The following is a 16,852-nucleotide window of genomic DNA, read 5'->3' on the forward strand; positions in this document are numbered from 1 at the left end:
TTCAAGCCCAAGGACTGGTACAAAAAATATATATAAATGAAGCAAATAAATGTTACCACGACAGGAATATAATTACATTTATTTATTTTATGGAATTGTGAGGTCTAGGGATAATCAGTTATTAGCCTAACTCTTAGTACCTCTTAATTTACTAAAAATCTGCTCCTACTAATAGGCAGAAGTATGTGGGTAAACAATTAACAATCTACTTGCTGAGTAGAGTGTGTGTGTGCCAGTCTTGGGGCAGGAAGTCAGGACCTGGGTGCTGTCTGGGTGCTGTCTCTGAGAATTCTGCTGAAGAGTAGTAGTCTACCACTTGAATCATGGCTGCACTTCCAGCTTTTTTAGTGCTTAATTGGAGATATAAGTCTTGCAGACTTTCCTGCCCAGGTTGGCTTCAAACTGTGATCCCGAGATCACAAACTCCAAAATAGCTAAGATTACAAGCCTGCATCAGTGATGTCAAGCTTGAAGTCAAATGAATTCTTAAAATACACCAACAATTTGTGAGTTAGATTTCTTTGATATGAGATTCATAAAATAGATACAAATAATATTAGAACATAGACTATTCAAGGTTTTTTGGGGTGTTTTTGCCCCCTTGGTCGTAGGGCTTGAACTCTGTAACTGGGCTCTCTCTCTGAACTCTTCAGCTCAAGGCTAGTGCTTTACCATTTGAGCCACAGTGCCACTTCCAGTTTTTGGGTGCTGCCCTGGCTGGCTTTGAAATTTGATCCTCAGTAACTAGGATTACAGGCATGAGCCATATGCACCTAGCAATAGACTATTCTTGATAGTGCCACTTGCTTCATTGCAAGTACATGTGATAACATCAGCAATTAGATTTTCATATCATATAAATCACATTTTATGGTTTTTGTTATAAAATAGTCTGGAAGAGTGATTATTACCAGAGATTATAGGTGTAAAAGTTGACCAGGGGGTCCCAAGTTAAAATTAGATAAAAGAAGCTTTGATGCCATTGCAGACTATACACAATGATAATGTACTGCATATATTTCAAAGTCTAAAAGAAATGATTTCACCATAGAGAAATGATAAATGTTTAAGAAGGTACATATGTAATATCTGACTTAAAAATTCTGCAAAGTGTACACATATCAAAACATCACGTGGTATTTGATAATAGCTATTTTTGTCAGGTAAAAATAAACATAATAAAGTGTTATTTCTAAAAGAAAAAAATAAAGTATACTGGAGAAGTAAACACTTGGAGATATACAGAACTCTATAGTTTTGTTTTTTTTTAATGGATACTGAATAAATAGAAGTCATGAAGGGTAAAAGGTTACAGACTTTCCATTTACAAAAATTAAAAGCTTCATAATACTTAAATAACACTTGAAAAATAAAAAATGTTGAAAGAAAAATGTAGTAGTTACAGTACATGATTGGTGGCAGAACAGAAAAAGAACTGACTTGAAAATTCTAAATTTATGACATCCTTGTAATCATCAAAAGAAAATGTAAAAGGGTGAACAATACCAAAATATGTTATAGCTGTGAATGAAGATAGTAAAACCAAACTCACTGAAAGCTACTGAATAACAGAAGGGTACTGAGTATGTAGAAAATGAGAGTAAGGAAGAAGATCAATCTGATTAACATTGTGAAAACACTTTGAAAAATTGATATACATTGAAAATGAAATATCTGAAAGGTAATTAGTATACATTAAAAAATGAATGTCTGAAAGGTCCTGTCCTCAGAGACGAAGCTAGTGGGAAAGGTTAGGGTAAACAGAGAAGGGGAGGGAGAGTGAAAATGACCACAATACTCTATGTACATGTATGAAAATAGAACAATGAATCTCGTTGAGGACTGGCAGAGGGAAGGAGGAATGAATGAAAGGGATGCAGGAGGAGCATCTGAACAAGGTACACTGTACACATATACAGACATTCAAAATGAAACCTTCTGTATTCCTAGTCAATTCTAATAAAATTATGGGGGGGGAAGCAAAACAAACAAACAAAAAACGAACCCTCTAAAATTTAAATTCACAGATGCTTAAGGTTCAGCTATACATGTATGTGTGACTTCAGACAGGTCACTTACTCATTATGGCCCAAAGTCTCATCTGTAAAATGAGGATAATGCCCAGGCACACTTCACTAGAATGTTATATGCATAAAGATATGGGACTTTGTTTACATAAAAATATTGGCCACAACGCCAGGTACCAAGTGGCTGTCAGTAAATACCTTTTCTTCTGTATATTTTTAATAGGCAGGACTTAAAAATGCTTCTATATATTTCATGGGAAGAATAAAAACAATACCTTTTTCACAGTAGTTGCTTCACATAGGTTCTTTTAGAAGATTTATTCTAAGTAAAACTGTGATATAAGAAGCATGGAAACAAAGAAAATACAATGCGAGAAGCATCTAATATGCTTTATGGCTAATGAAGGTTCTATCATTACCACTAGACCAACATTGAAATTCTAGGCAGGCATCCAACTTTTATGATTACATTCATTATTCACTGAGCATGGTAACTGAATGCTTTACAAATTACTTATTAAAATAGTCTCACAATACTCTTACAAAGTCCATTTCCAAAGAGGCCCCATCTAATCACATAGCTGAGAAAAGGACAACTACACCAGGTTTTTTGCATCACATTTAAGGACTTTCAGCAGAGTAATAAAATCTTGTCTTAACACAGGCTTTTCTGAGGCCAGTCCACAGTGATTTTGTAAAGTTTCATGATAAATAATAAGAGAACAGACTAAACAAATTTCAAAAACATATAACATCTACTCTAAATGATATTTGTATGTATTCTGAATAGAGTTATGTACAGAATAATTAAAGGAAAACATTTAGTTTAATTATAATTTTCTTATTGTAACATTGGCACAAATGCAATAAGCCTAATAAAAATCAGGTAATTTTTACCTCTGTGGCCTTGTTTGATGGTTCTATTCCAGTCATATTTGCTACTATTAACTGATGTAAGAGTTGAACTTGAGCCACACTTAGGAAGAAGTCCAGGTTTGTGGTTATATTTACTTCCAAGGAATGGCCACACACTAAAATCTCCTGAAGGAAAGAAAAGATTGAACACAGATAAAGAAATATGATAGCCTTCAGATGGTAATTTATCATTCTGACTTATTTGACTATTCCTATTTCCAAAGTCTCCTGGCACTGCAGCTCTTATTTTAAGGAGGAAAACAAAAATGGTGAGCACATCACAAAACATAGTTTAATGGATTAATTTATTAAGTATTTATAAGGTCTTGCTATGTGACACACTGCATTACATATCGGGTAACTGGCCAGAAAATATTCACATCCACTTGGCCTTTTCATACTTCAAACTGCCATCACTATTTATTATATAAGCAATTGTGAGATCCTGTAGTAGAGTGAGATTCTGTAGCAGAATCTCATTTATCAATTCAAATCAACAAATACTTTCTGAAAATCTCCTAAGTATAGTAGTATGCTAATCACCTCCCAAGGAATATTACAAGAGTAAGTTTGGTATTGAAGGGCTACTTGCTCTTGATGAGCTTATACAATCTAAGATTGGTAGACAGATGTAAACCAGAGACAATAGCTGGGCAAATACAACTGTAAATGTCATCATGTGAATATTCCCCACTGGATAAAATCAAATGATCTACTAAAAAGTAGAATGCTGAAGCCAAAGAGAGTTACACTAATTTCACTTCCTCAAATTGCTAACATCTTGGCAGCATTAGGCAGATGTCCACTACTTAATTAGTGCTGTTCTGTACAACTCAGTCACTTGAATGTCTATCATTGGATAACCACTTAGAGAAGAAAAACAAAAGAAAAAGCAATCCAGAAGCTTTCGTTACTAAGCACAAACCCTGCCTCTTGTCATGAAGTACATGTGGACAATTTTCCAAGCTTGGAAACATTCACTAGATCTTTCCCTTATTAGTGTCATCCAAGGGGATGGATTTAAGGATACTATAACAACTCCAAACTCAAACTAGACAGCTTACAGCAAATTTAACAAAGTCAGAAAAGATTATCCTCTTTTATTTGGTTAAATAAATTTTCCTCCCCAAATTTCCTGTGTCCATTTATTATGCTGGGATTTTATTTTAATTTTCAAGGGATGTTGATGAAGAAAAAATGACAGTGATTCAGAAAATATTTTTACATTTCCTAAGTGGATGAATTTTTGTATTAAAATTATCTTAGTTTGATTTGTGGCATAATTCTTGTAAAACATAGCAAATTATTGATCTTATACTTGTAGGTTAAATGATAAGGGTGTAACTGGTACAATGGGTAGCTAATAGCATAAATTTAAGAATAATTTCTGTTCTTATTAATTCTATTTATCAGTTTGATCCTTAACAATCTACATGCCAACTGAAATAAATGCCCGAGGCAGTAAAGGTATGTATATGAAAACTGGGAGGAAAGAATTTAAGAGAAGGCTGAAGTTGACATCCTAAACTTAGCGAATTCTTTGTCACAAAGTTTTGTTATCTCTGCTGCATGCTCCTTTCAAGTGGGAATGAAAGACTTTCTATATATAATGAAGCGTATCAACATGAACTCCAAGAATTGAAAAGGAGGGGTTGGGGATATGGCCTAGTGGCAAGAGTGCTTGCCTCGTATACATGAGGCCCTTGGTTCGATTCCCCAGTACCACATATACAGAAAATGGCCAGAAGTGGCACTGTGGCTCAAGTGGCAGAGTGCTAGCCTTGAGCAAAAAGAAGCCAGGGACAGTGCTCAGGCCCTGAGTCCAAGCCCCAGGACTGCCCCCCCCCAAAAAAAAGAATTGAAAAGAAGAGGATCTTGTACTGTATGCAATTATTTCTTTTTTTTTCTGTTTTAGTATGCTGTACCTTTGTATATAATTTTATCTGATCTGTGGAAGGGAAAGGGAATCACAGAAATAGCAGGAGAAAGGATGAACTAATGTAACTATACACTCACTTGACACTATGTTGGAAATGAATTATACAACTTGGGGAGGGGGAGGAGAAGGATGGGTAAGTGGTAGAAAATGAGGGAGGGGGTAACAGTATTTAAAAAGAAACATACGCATTACTTCACTTATGTAACTGTAACCCACCTGTTCATCACCTTTACAATAAAGGTGATGAATACCTTTACAATAAAGGTAATTTAAAAAAGAAGATAAGGTAATTAAGCTGGGATGGTATTTTTATAATACTTGCCATATTATTCTTATATTTGTTTTGGAATTTCATGATAAGTATTAAGAACCTAAGAGGAGGGCTGTCAGGAGCCCAGGCAAGAAAGTCAGGAGGGACTGGGAATATGGCCTAGTGGGGAGTCCTTGCCTTGTGTACGTGAAGCTCTGGGTTCAATTCCTCAGCACCACATATATAGAAAAAGCCAGAAGTGGCTCTGTGGTCAAGTGGCAGAATGCTAGCTTGAGCAAAAAGAAGCCAGGGACAGTGCTCTGGCCCTGAGTTCAAGGCCCAGGACTGGCCAAAATAAATAAATAAAAAAGAAAGTCAGGAAATCACCTTTTTTTTTTATTTTTGGAGGGGGGATTTGGGTCTTGAACTCTGGACCTAGGCGCTGTCCCTGAGCTCTTTAGCCCAAGGATAGTGCTCTACCACTTGAGCCACAGCACCACTTCTGGTGGTTAATTGGAGATAAGTGTCTCATAGACTTTCTTGCCTGGGCTGGCTTTGAACCGTGATCCTTGGATTTCAGTCTCCAGAGTAGATAGGATTATAGGTGTAAGCCATCAGCACCTGGCTGTAAAACTCTTATCTCTAATAAACTATACCAAAGTTGTAAGGAAGCTGTGGCTGAAGTAGTACAGTGCTATCCTTGAAAATTCAAAGACAGAATCTAAGTCCTGAGTTTGAGCCCAAGATGCTCAAAAAATGTTAGAGAAGATACGTAAGGTTCTTCTTGTATTAATATACAAAAACTCCTCTAACAATGAGAAAATAACTATTCAAGGCAGGAGTACGAGGATGATGGTTGATAGCCTGGGCAAAAGTTAATGTGGCCCTACCTCAAACTACAAGGACTCAACTTGTGGCTCAACTTGTAATCCCATCTACTTGGGAAACAGAGGGACAAGGACCAAAGTTCAAAGGCTGGTCCTAGGCAAAAGCATAAGACCATATTTGATAATTCTCCTTCCCAAAAAGTCACACAGGGTGGTGTTCAAGCAGTACAGTGTGAGCCTATCAACTGTGGACCCCTGAATCCTAAACTCTAGTACTGTTTAAAAAAAAAACAACCAACAACAATAAGTGTGTGTGTGTATGTGTGTGTGTATGCACGTGCTAGTGTTGGGGCTTGAACTCGGCCTGAGTACAGTCCCAGAGATACTTTTGCTCAAGCTAACACTCTACCATTTGAGCCACAGCTCCATTTCTGACTTTTGTGGTAGTTTACTGGTGATAAGAATCTCACAGACTTTCCTGCCCAGGCTGGCTTTAAACCATGATCCTCACATTTTAGTTTCCTGAGTAGCTAGGATTATAGGTGTGAGCCACTGGCACCTGGTAACATATTCTAAGTCAAAGGTGCATGTATTTAAACATGGTGGTATTTAATTCTACACTTAAAGAATCACAAGGAGGTGAAGGCAGAAAGATCATGAATTCAAGTCCAGCCAAATGTACACAGAGACCCTGTCGCAAAGCAACAACAAATTTAGCACTCAGTACAACTAGCCTACCAAGATTGTGGCTTAGGAACACAGTCTACTATATGAAGTATCTATCAGTTATTTCCCTCTGAGTAAAATGGCTGACTAATATTGTACCTCAATGCTACTGACCAGAATCATGACATGGTGTCATTTTCTGTGATGCTAACCCAGGAAATCATTGAGTATGTATCACTTTCTCACCCTGAAAGCTGAATTGTAAATTGAACCACTGAAAGTCGTTAAGTATTTAAACTATACCTGATTTTTTTCAAAATAATGTCTATAAAAAAGAAAAAGTTTAGAATCTGCTTTCTTTTAAGTTATAGTATCACATTACTATTACTTTGGAGCATGGGGCAGTTCATCAGGATGATAAGAACTGTAACCTGGGTGCACTAATTTACACTGGTCACATTACTTAATCCTTTTATACCTGTTTCCTCATCTATAATCTAGGGAAGATAACAGGATCTATCTTATATGGGTGCTAAGAAGAATATTAAGCAAGGTAATCTCATAGAACTAACCAAGTAAGGTAATCTATGTGAGAACTATGTGTTACCAGTTAGCATTATAGTTATTTTCATTAGAAGCTGTAGAAACTAAGTAGAGAGGCTAGAACCAGACCGGCTGGGTTTGAACTCTGCCTCTGCTAGAGTTCAAACTTGGGAAAATTGGCAAACTGGTTATCTTCTCTATCCCTCAGTTTCCTCACCTATAAGATTTAGATACTGCAGAGAGGCTCAGATAACCTGAAACTATGTGTTATCTACATATACTCTGAGACTTGCTCTAGATAGTTTTGGGTTTTTTTTAATGAAACCTTGTAACTACTCTAAAAGTGAAATGCATTTTGGGACAGAACTATGTGTTGTGGAAATGCAATGGAATACACAATTCAAACTAAAAAAAAAAAGATTTAGATACTAGAAGCAACTGACAGGATTATTATGAGAATCAGTTGATTTATAACCCAGAAAGCAATAATAAATAGTACTAGCAAGTACTTAGTAAGTATTGTTATATACTAAGTAATTGTTATGATTGATTACTAATGTGACATCATGTGGGATGAAACTGAAAAATCCTTAAAAGAAATCTAACCTCAATATGTAGATTTTCTGGAGAACTGATTTTGGTGAAAATGATAGCAGGTGCTGCAGTAATTCGAACAGAAAAGTCTGTCAAAATGGGGGTCAAAATAGCTCTCCTTTCTTGATGTCGCCGTATGCTGAAAGATAAAGTAAAACAGTCATTGCATTTTTTAAATGAGTTTTCATTATGTTACAGAAAACTTGGATGAAAAATATGGATGACAAAATTCCATCATTATTTTGAGAGTTCCTATCTGTATATTTATATGTAGCTTATATATCTGTATATAAGTATACATGTACATATGTATACTTATATATACATATATAATTATAAAAGATAAAATTATAATATATTATATGAACTACAAAGTCCTTTATATATAGTATATTTATACATTATATATTATATTTCTGGATATTTATATAGTTGTATAACATTTATATGAAAGATAGCAAAAATTAAGCAATTTCATATTATTATCATCCTAGGATCTTTCAAAGTCTATTTATTTTTTTTTTTTTTGGCCAGTCCTGGGGCTTAGACTCAGGGCCTGAGCACTGTCCCTGGCTTCTTTTTGCTCAAGGCTAGCACTCTGCCACTTGAGCCACAGCACCACTTCTGGCCGTTTTCTGTATATGTGGTGCTGGGGAATTGAACCCAGGGCCTCATGTATACGAGGCAAGCACTCTTGCCACTAGGCCATATCCCCAGCCCTCAAAGTCTATTTTTAATTTTCTTCAACAATTATTTTTTTTCATTCTTGTAAGTAGTCTCATGTCTTCTGTTACTATAAATAACCTTACTACTTTTAGTTCTTTTAACTTACCATCTGACAACATCCATCCTTCCAAACTTATTAGCTTTATGAACATCTTCACCACTGAGCTTGTTTATAAGTCTAAGAACCTTGTCAGTGTATTGATTATTGTTGCTTATGTAGCCTGTTCAATGGCTTTTGGATCTAAAACTAAATACTTCTTTAAAATGAAGCAAACACTATTACTAGTCCCACAGTACCAATAAGGAAACAAGGCTCAAGATCTGAGCTAAGGCCATTCAAAGGGAACGAAAGCTCCAGAATTGGGTCTCTAAGGCAAAGTTGATATCAGAACAACTTTCAGACTCCACTTATTTTGTTTATAAAACATGTTCTCACCCTTGATTATGCTAAGAAAACAATAGCTTGCACTGGTACATATCTTTAAAAGACCACTACCTAAAATCTTAGTTTATTTTTTATAAAATAATGTATCACCATATTTGCATTTAAATATACTTTCAAACTTTTGCTATACTTCCAAATTTCCTTCAAAATCTTGATACTCTCTATAAATATATCATCTCTATTCCTTCACATTATAAAATAATAAAGTTGAAATCAGAGAATTGGCATAAGTTATTTCACAAGAAAGCCTAGATAAAATTCCAGTATTTCTCAATTCTTTGTGTTTTGCTTTGTTTTAAATAGGGGCACCCTAGAGACCATTGAACTCTTTTGTTAAATTTGCAATGGGCAATGCTTTATATGGTATCTGCCAAAAAAGCAAATTGGATCATCTGGTTCTGTGACACAGAAGTATTGAATTTCAAGAAAATCAATTTTAAAGAATTAAGAGATCTGGTAAGTAGAGAGCAACAGGAAGAAGTATTAAAATCTGTAACTATAGAGGAAGGATTTAGATCCTGAGAGACAATATAATTACGGCTTAATAGCTCAAATTCCATAAAATAATCAATGTGAGAAACATATAACATCTGATGTACTCTCACAGGGGAGTGCTAACATATATGATATATAACAATACCTTAAAATGGAAAAGATGGCAGGGAACCAAATAAGAACAAACATTAACTAAAACATGGATGGAAAAAAATACTTGTCGGTATTATATAATTTCCCTCATTTGTGTGATGAATCAAATCAGTGGCACAAAATATGAAAGACCAACAGCCATGGAAATAATAAAGAAAATCAAGCCAATAGTACTACAAAGCTATTATTTTTCTATTTCCCAGCACTAACCATTCACTAGTGTTATCTCTGGTAAACATTTGAAGTTAATGGAAACTTAAAAAGAAAAATGCCATTAAAATTGTGTAGGCCAAGCATTTTGAGGAATGAATCAAAAGAAAAAAGGAATCAGGACCCGTCATGGTGGCACATGCCGGAATCCCAGCAACTCAGGAGGCAGAGATCTGGAGAAGTATAACTGATTCAAAGACAGAAGTTAGTAAAGAATGAGAAGTTAGTAGGACCATCATCTTAATCAATAAGCTGTGTGTGATGGTTTAAATCTGTAATACAGATTCTGAGAGGAACAATAGGGGTGAGGACTGAGGTAGGAAGGGAAAAAACATGAAACCCTATTCAAAAAAATAACTAATCCAGAAAAGGAATGGGGTGTAACTCAAGGGATGGTGGGCCAGCCTACCAAATACAAGATCATGAGTTCAAAACGCCATATGATCAAATAAATAAATAGAAACATGAAAGAAATAACTATAATTAAAAATAAAGTTCTGCCAGTATCTTACTAGGGATTAGACTAGATCTGGTTCAAGATAAAAAATAACTGAATCTACAAGTGCTGAATGACCAAGGTTATTAATCGCCTCAGGGTCCCAGCACTAATTAAATCAAGGAAATAAGTTGAGATGATAAGCTGCCTGCACATCTGGGATCCCTGAAAGACTAAGGAAACAGCTTTTCAGTGGGGGAAAAAACAACAACAGAGATCTGCCTGGGAAATCAAAAACAATGGGAAATCCCCATATGTAGCTGTAATTTATTATGTATATTTGGTATAGGAACACCAATTGTGAATTATTTACATAACAATGACACCAGGTTTTTGATGTAGGCCTGAGACTCCAGCTATGTGGAAGACGTAAATATGAGGACTGAGGTCCAAGGCTAACTTAGGTAAGAACAAAACAAGAACCTATTGTAGAAAAGATTGGAACATAGGCTTATGTAGTAGAACATTTGTCTAAACAATGGGAGATTCTGAGTTCAAACACATATCAGAGAGATAGAGATGAGAAAGAGAGAAAGAGAGAAAACTCAAGAAAGTGGACAAAATAAGTAGAACCCTTGAATACTGCTGTTGGGATTCAAATAGTTCTGCAGTTCTGCACTGTGGAAAACAATCTGGTAATTCCTCAAAAAGGCTGAACATACAGTTGCCATGGCCCTGCCATTTATTCTTAAACACAATTACTCAATCAGGCAATTCAATTTACAATAGCTGCAAGGTAGAAATTACCCAAATAAGTATGTATGAATGGATAAACATATTATGACACATACATAGAGTACAATATTATTCAGACATAAAAAAGAATTCTGTATAGAGAGGCGCTATGATGTGGATGAGGCGACAAAAATGCTAGGATACATGAAAGCAGGCAGATATAAAAGGTCACATTGTATTATGCTAGTTATGTAAAATATCCAAAATAGATAGGCCCATAGAACAAGAATGTATATTAGTGGTTTCCAAAGTCTAGCAACAAGAGAATGATGAAGAGAAATTGCTGAACAGAAAGTTTTAAACATGAGGAAAATGTTTTGGAACTGGATAGAGTTGGTGCTGTCCAATACTGTGAAGTACTAAATGTCAGTAAAGAATTACCTAAAATAGTTAATTTTATACAACATGAATTTCATTTCAACTATTAAAACACAAGCACAAGCCAGATATATAATACAGTTTGTTAAATAAAGAATGAGTATAAGAGGTCTAACTATTAGGCCTGGTGACTAAGGATCATTTATTGACCATAAATACTAGGACAACATGGAAAATAGGCTCATCTTTTTATTGATAATGTAATTTGTGACTTTTTGAGACATGTTGATCTTTTAAGCTTCAAAATATGATGCCTGCTAAATCTAGAAATAGTGATACAGATGTGAGGGGACATCATGCTGGTTGGCATTACTCAACTTCTAGAGATTAGGGTCTGTGTAGAGGATGCAGTATGTTACCCAGACACTCCATTAAGGATGCAAATATACATTCCTCAGCTATGATGAAAGCTACCTACTGGTAGATCAGTAGATGTTTGCCTCCCCTGAAATTTATATTGGATGGCAATGTATGCTTCTACACACAACTTTATACCTCAGTGGTTTGTTACTGGAGAATGACAATCTTGCAATATAAAATTAGCTTTAACTCCTAATACCTTCTTTCTAGTAAACAATTTCATAAGCAGCTTGGGTAAGATAGCAGTAGTTCCCTACAAATCCTGAGTTTATTTTTAGGACAAATTTCTAGAGAAATGCTTTCTGTTAACATAGCTACTTCTAGTTAAAGACAAAGAGAAAGCACAAAAGTTTCCATTGTGTTTTTTACTTTTATTCTTCTTAAATATTAAGTAGATGACAAAAGCTAAAACAAAATAATAAAAACTGACCCTGAATATGATAGAGTCAAGGGAAAACACAAATGTATTTTTTAACCTGAAGATCTTTTCATCAAATATCAACTTAAAAAAAAATCAGACCTAATGTGTAATTATTACAATGTAACACTGGCAGGACTAGTAAGTTTCCAAGCAATTACAAGCAGTTAGAATTACAAAATATATTTTATATTTGTAATAAAAATGGAAGCAATATCAAAACATTCCGATTAGGTATGTTAAGATGATCAACTGTTCTTACAATGAAACTAGAAAGTATGGAAATTTCTCAGTCATGCCCTACCTGCTAGCCATATTCCATTCAAGGGCTGGATTTTGAGAATTCCGTTCATTCTCTGTTAGCACACCTCCAGTGGCACTTTTTTTTTCTGGTTTTAGCTGATCCCACAGTGCAGTACCAATATTGATGGACTGCAGGTCTATCTGGTATTGTCTATCTTCAATTTCTGACCCAGGATCTCGAAGAATTCCTAAGTTTAAAGCTCTCCTGTAAAGGTAATTAAAATAAATGAATAAAAAAAACAATCAACATTCTGCTTATTTTCCTTACTAAATAATACTGTTACCATTTCTCTAGATTTTAAATTATGTTAGTCTACTATACATCGCTGTGATCAAACACCCCAGCAAAATAAGGGAGTTATTTTGGCCCACAATATCAGAAGTTTCAGTTTTTGACAGTGGAAAATGCTTGGTGGAACACAGCAAATAACAACATGGCTCCATGATGCAGAAAAAGAAAATGGCTGCACTAAGGTGCACTTTCCAACCGATGTTAGTGATGTTCACTCTTCACATTTGAAGGCCTTCTTCTTTGAATTATTTCTCTCTGAAAACACACTCATAGATATACCAAGAGTGTGCTTTACTAATTACAATTTCCTATCCAATCAACTTGACAATCAAGATTAATGATTGCTGAGATTAATGAAGTGGGTAAATCAGATCTTTGAGACAGATACTAAAAAGTTGTTATATATTATGATTTTGAAAGGGATTCAAAATTTATCAAGTATAGCTTACATGATTGTTTCTTATGTTATTCCCAGAACTGTACTCTTATTCTAAATGCTTCTACTACATGATTTTTAATTGTAGAGATGCTTTCAGGTTCTATTATAAACAATTCTACCAAAGAGAAAACAATTCAGAGATGCTGAAAGATAGGGAAAACTAGATATTTGTTTTGTTTTGATTTTTTTTCCAAAGAATCCTTTCACAATGCTAATCTTCTACCTTCTTTTGACTTTGCTATCTTGTTAGAAGGGATTGAGGTTCAAATTTGATAAGAGTGAAATTTCAATCTGGAAAGGTCTGTGCCACACTGACAATCTTGTCAGATGACAAGAGCTAAGGTTAAAGACTAACACTCTTAGAGGGCTGGGAATATGGCCTAGTGGTAGAATGCTTGCCTCATATACATGAAGCCCTGGGTTCAATTCCTCAGCACCACATATACAGAAAAAGCTGGAAGTGGCACTGTGGCTCAAGTGCTAGCGTGCTAGCCTTGAGCAAAAAAAAAAAGACATGGACAGTGCACAGCCCATGAGTTCAAACCCCAAGACTGGAAAACAAACAAACAAAAACAAATAATCTTAGAATGAGTTCAATTTCAACTCCCGGAATTTTCCAGATTAGGTTCCATGTGAAATGGGACATTTACAAGTCACCCAGGTAGCTTACAAATGTACCATGAATGAGACACAACAGAAGTAGCAAGACTGTTAAATAGTACACTAGTAGTAGATATAAAAATATAAAAATTTGTTCAAAAAGTGAAAACATATCCTCAAAACAGGAGAAATGCAGCTGTTGGTAAAAACACAGAACAATGTAGAACTACAAATTAGAATACAATTAAATTGAGAACTCAAGCAGATTAAACTCAACTTAAATGATTGCACATTTAACGATTCAAAGGAATCCAAAATACAATTCAAATAAAAATGGAATCTTAGACATCAACGCTAAAATACATGTAGGGTAAAAGGAGAACGTTTTAAAAATGTCTAATTAGAGTTTAAGGACAATAGAAGAAAAATGGGGAAGAGTCCATACTTGAAGTGAAAAAGTCTGAGAATTATTCTGTGCCCAATCTCAAAGCCAAACAGGCCAAAGAATACTCAGAAGTAACAGTAAAAAATTGGTAAATTTTAACCAATATTATCTTTGTCAATAATAATTATATTGTCTAAATTGAGAGAAGGGTAAAAAAGTATATAAACATAAAAGACCAGGTAATAGTATTGTTGGGAAGAAAAGAACATTAACTTCAATATTAAGTCCATATGCTTAAATAGCTAGGAAAAACCTGGGAAACAATACATAGGAGATATAATTTTCAAACAAATAGACAAAAATTAGAATACCAAAAATAAAAAAGCAAAGTTGAACAACAGAAAGATGTAGTAGGAATATATAAAGAATGCTAACATTAAAATAATCAAGCTACTCTAGTTAAACAACTATTAGACTAGATTGAATAAGGGCTCAGTACATATGAAAGTTAAGATAGTTATACCTTATTAGTAAGAGTGTGTACCTAGCATATATGGTAAGCCCGCAATTTCATCCTAAACACAACACAATTCCAAATTGACTTGAAAAATGAACTTCAAAATATCTTTTAAAAGATGATGAAACAAAGGGTAAAAGACAAACCAATGCAACAGCAATACTTACAAGATAATATGTTGTAAATGAACTGTACTCCTGGGGGGGAGGGGTAACATGTTGGAGAAGAAATGAACTCACTACCTCAAGTATGCACTTCACCTTGACAATAAAAAATAAAACTTGATAATTGTACACAAAGAAAAAATGAATCTATCATCTCCGATAGAAAATTTTAATCTAGAACTACTATACCCTTTAAAAAAAAGGATTAACAAGATTGTTAAGCACGTCCTGATCAGGATATGGGTACCAGTGACAGAAGGAGGGCAAATGGAACACAGAGAGGGTGAAGGAGGGTGAAGAAGGCCAAAATATTTCATGTACATGTATGAAACGAAACACTGAAACTTGTCAAGATTGGTTTGGGAAAGGAAGGAAGGGCATACAGGAAGGGTGAGTCTGAGGTACACTGTGTGCATATATGGGACCTGTCAAACTGAGACTGGCTGGGACAGCTAACTCATAACGTGAAGAAGAAAAATTAGCACTTTCAAAGGTAAATAAAAAGTAAAATAAAATGATAAAAACATCACAAAGCACACATGCCTCCTTATAGCTCCCAGAAAAGAAACAGAAACAAGAAGCACCCATATAAAAATATGAGAACCATATAACTACTTTCTATATGCAGATTACATTATCTTATATGAATAGAAATTTGTGAGAAGCCAACTAAAACCATGTTATGTCACTGGTACAGCATTTGCCTAACATGCACAAGGTGCTTGGTTCAATCTCCAGGTAAGAAGTATTTTCATTTTAAAGTTATTAAACCACCTGGTTTGTGAATATGGAACATCTTTCCATTTATGCAGATTCTCTTTGTTTTATTTCAACACTGTTATTTAGTTTCCAGAGTATGTTTTACAAAAAAAAAAACAAGAAAAAAATTAACCTATCCCTCTCAATAATGGACTAAGCAAATTAAAAGAGAGAACACAGATAATTTGAAAACGAAATGAACAACTCTGAACCTGATAACTGAAGAATATACTTATTTCTCCTGTTAAGAAATAAAGCTAAGCTCAATGTATTTTAGTGAATTAGTATCTTATAGACTTTCTTCTCTGAGCACATGCAATTTAGATATTTTACTAGAGAATTAGTAGCAAAAATTCAAAGTCTATTTTATTGGAGAACTTTGCTTTATACACTATGTTTTCAGAACTTCAGAAATAAAAGCATTATTCTAAAGAATTATATTTTGCTAGGAATTAATCCTAGGAAAAGAACCATAAGTTAGTAAAAACTAGGATGCCTAATATTAACAATGTCTGCCTTAAAAATGCAATGTAAGCAATTTACAATAAAAAGCATTATGTTATTACTTCATTTCCTAATTAAATTCTTCCTAGAAATGTTTGCTATCATAAATCAGAATCTAAAATTCATATTACAGCTAAAAGCTGTATGAACTCTCATCTGTCTCTTTATTTTAGCCTTTAAAACCTTCTCCATAATTCAAATCAGAAAATAGGGTGAATTTCAGAGGCACATAGTAACTTACACTTAACATGAAAAACCACTTTACTAGCTAAAATGTAAGAGTTAAAACTGTAATTGCTTTCCTTTTCTGACTGACTTCTCTCAAACCATTTAAACCATTCAGCAGGTGGTATGAGAGGACACACTAAAGTCTGCAATAGTTGGTCAATAATGTAATCATCAGGAACCAAAGAAGACTTTAAGTGTATAACAGGAAACATAGCTTTAATGTTTTCCTTTTTAAAATTGATTTAGTCTGCGCAGGCCTTTTGTATGTTTACATAAGGAATAGTTCATGTTGAACCATTTACTGCTCACTGCTGAATAGGCATATCTCAGGAATTCACTGTAAAGGAGTAAAAATCATTCACTGATAGCTCAATTGAGATCTGCAAAATGTTAAACAAGCCAGAAAATAGGAAAGTAAAACTTTCATGTCTTGGCTAACCTATACAATTATTAAATTTATTATCAATTCTCCATAAATGACAGT

General features: G+C 34.5%; 1 protein-coding gene across 7 annotated transcripts in view; it reads right to left on the reverse strand.

Moving 5' to 3' along the window:
- Vps13b (vacuolar protein sorting 13 homolog B) overlaps positions 1-16,852 on the reverse strand; it is a 535,466-nt gene that overhangs the window by 223,921 nt on the left and 294,693 nt on the right. For all 7 annotated transcript variants that reach the window (XM_048359303.1, XM_048359299.1, XM_048359305.1 and 4 more), the window contains exons 31-33: positions 12,482-12,685; positions 7,774-7,900; positions 2,925-3,068 (exon numbers count right to left, since the gene is read on the reverse strand). In XM_048359303.1, coding sequence (XP_048215260.1) covers positions 2,925-3,068; positions 7,774-7,900; positions 12,482-12,685 — 475 coding nt within the window. The remainder of the gene's footprint in view (positions 1-2,924; positions 3,069-7,773; positions 7,901-12,481; positions 12,686-16,852) is intronic.

This window comes from Perognathus longimembris, chromosome 12 (assembly GCF_023159225.1).
Source record: "Perognathus longimembris pacificus isolate PPM17 chromosome 12, ASM2315922v1, whole genome shotgun sequence".
Lineage (NCBI taxonomy): Eukaryota > Metazoa > Chordata > Mammalia > Rodentia > Heteromyidae > Perognathus > Perognathus longimembris.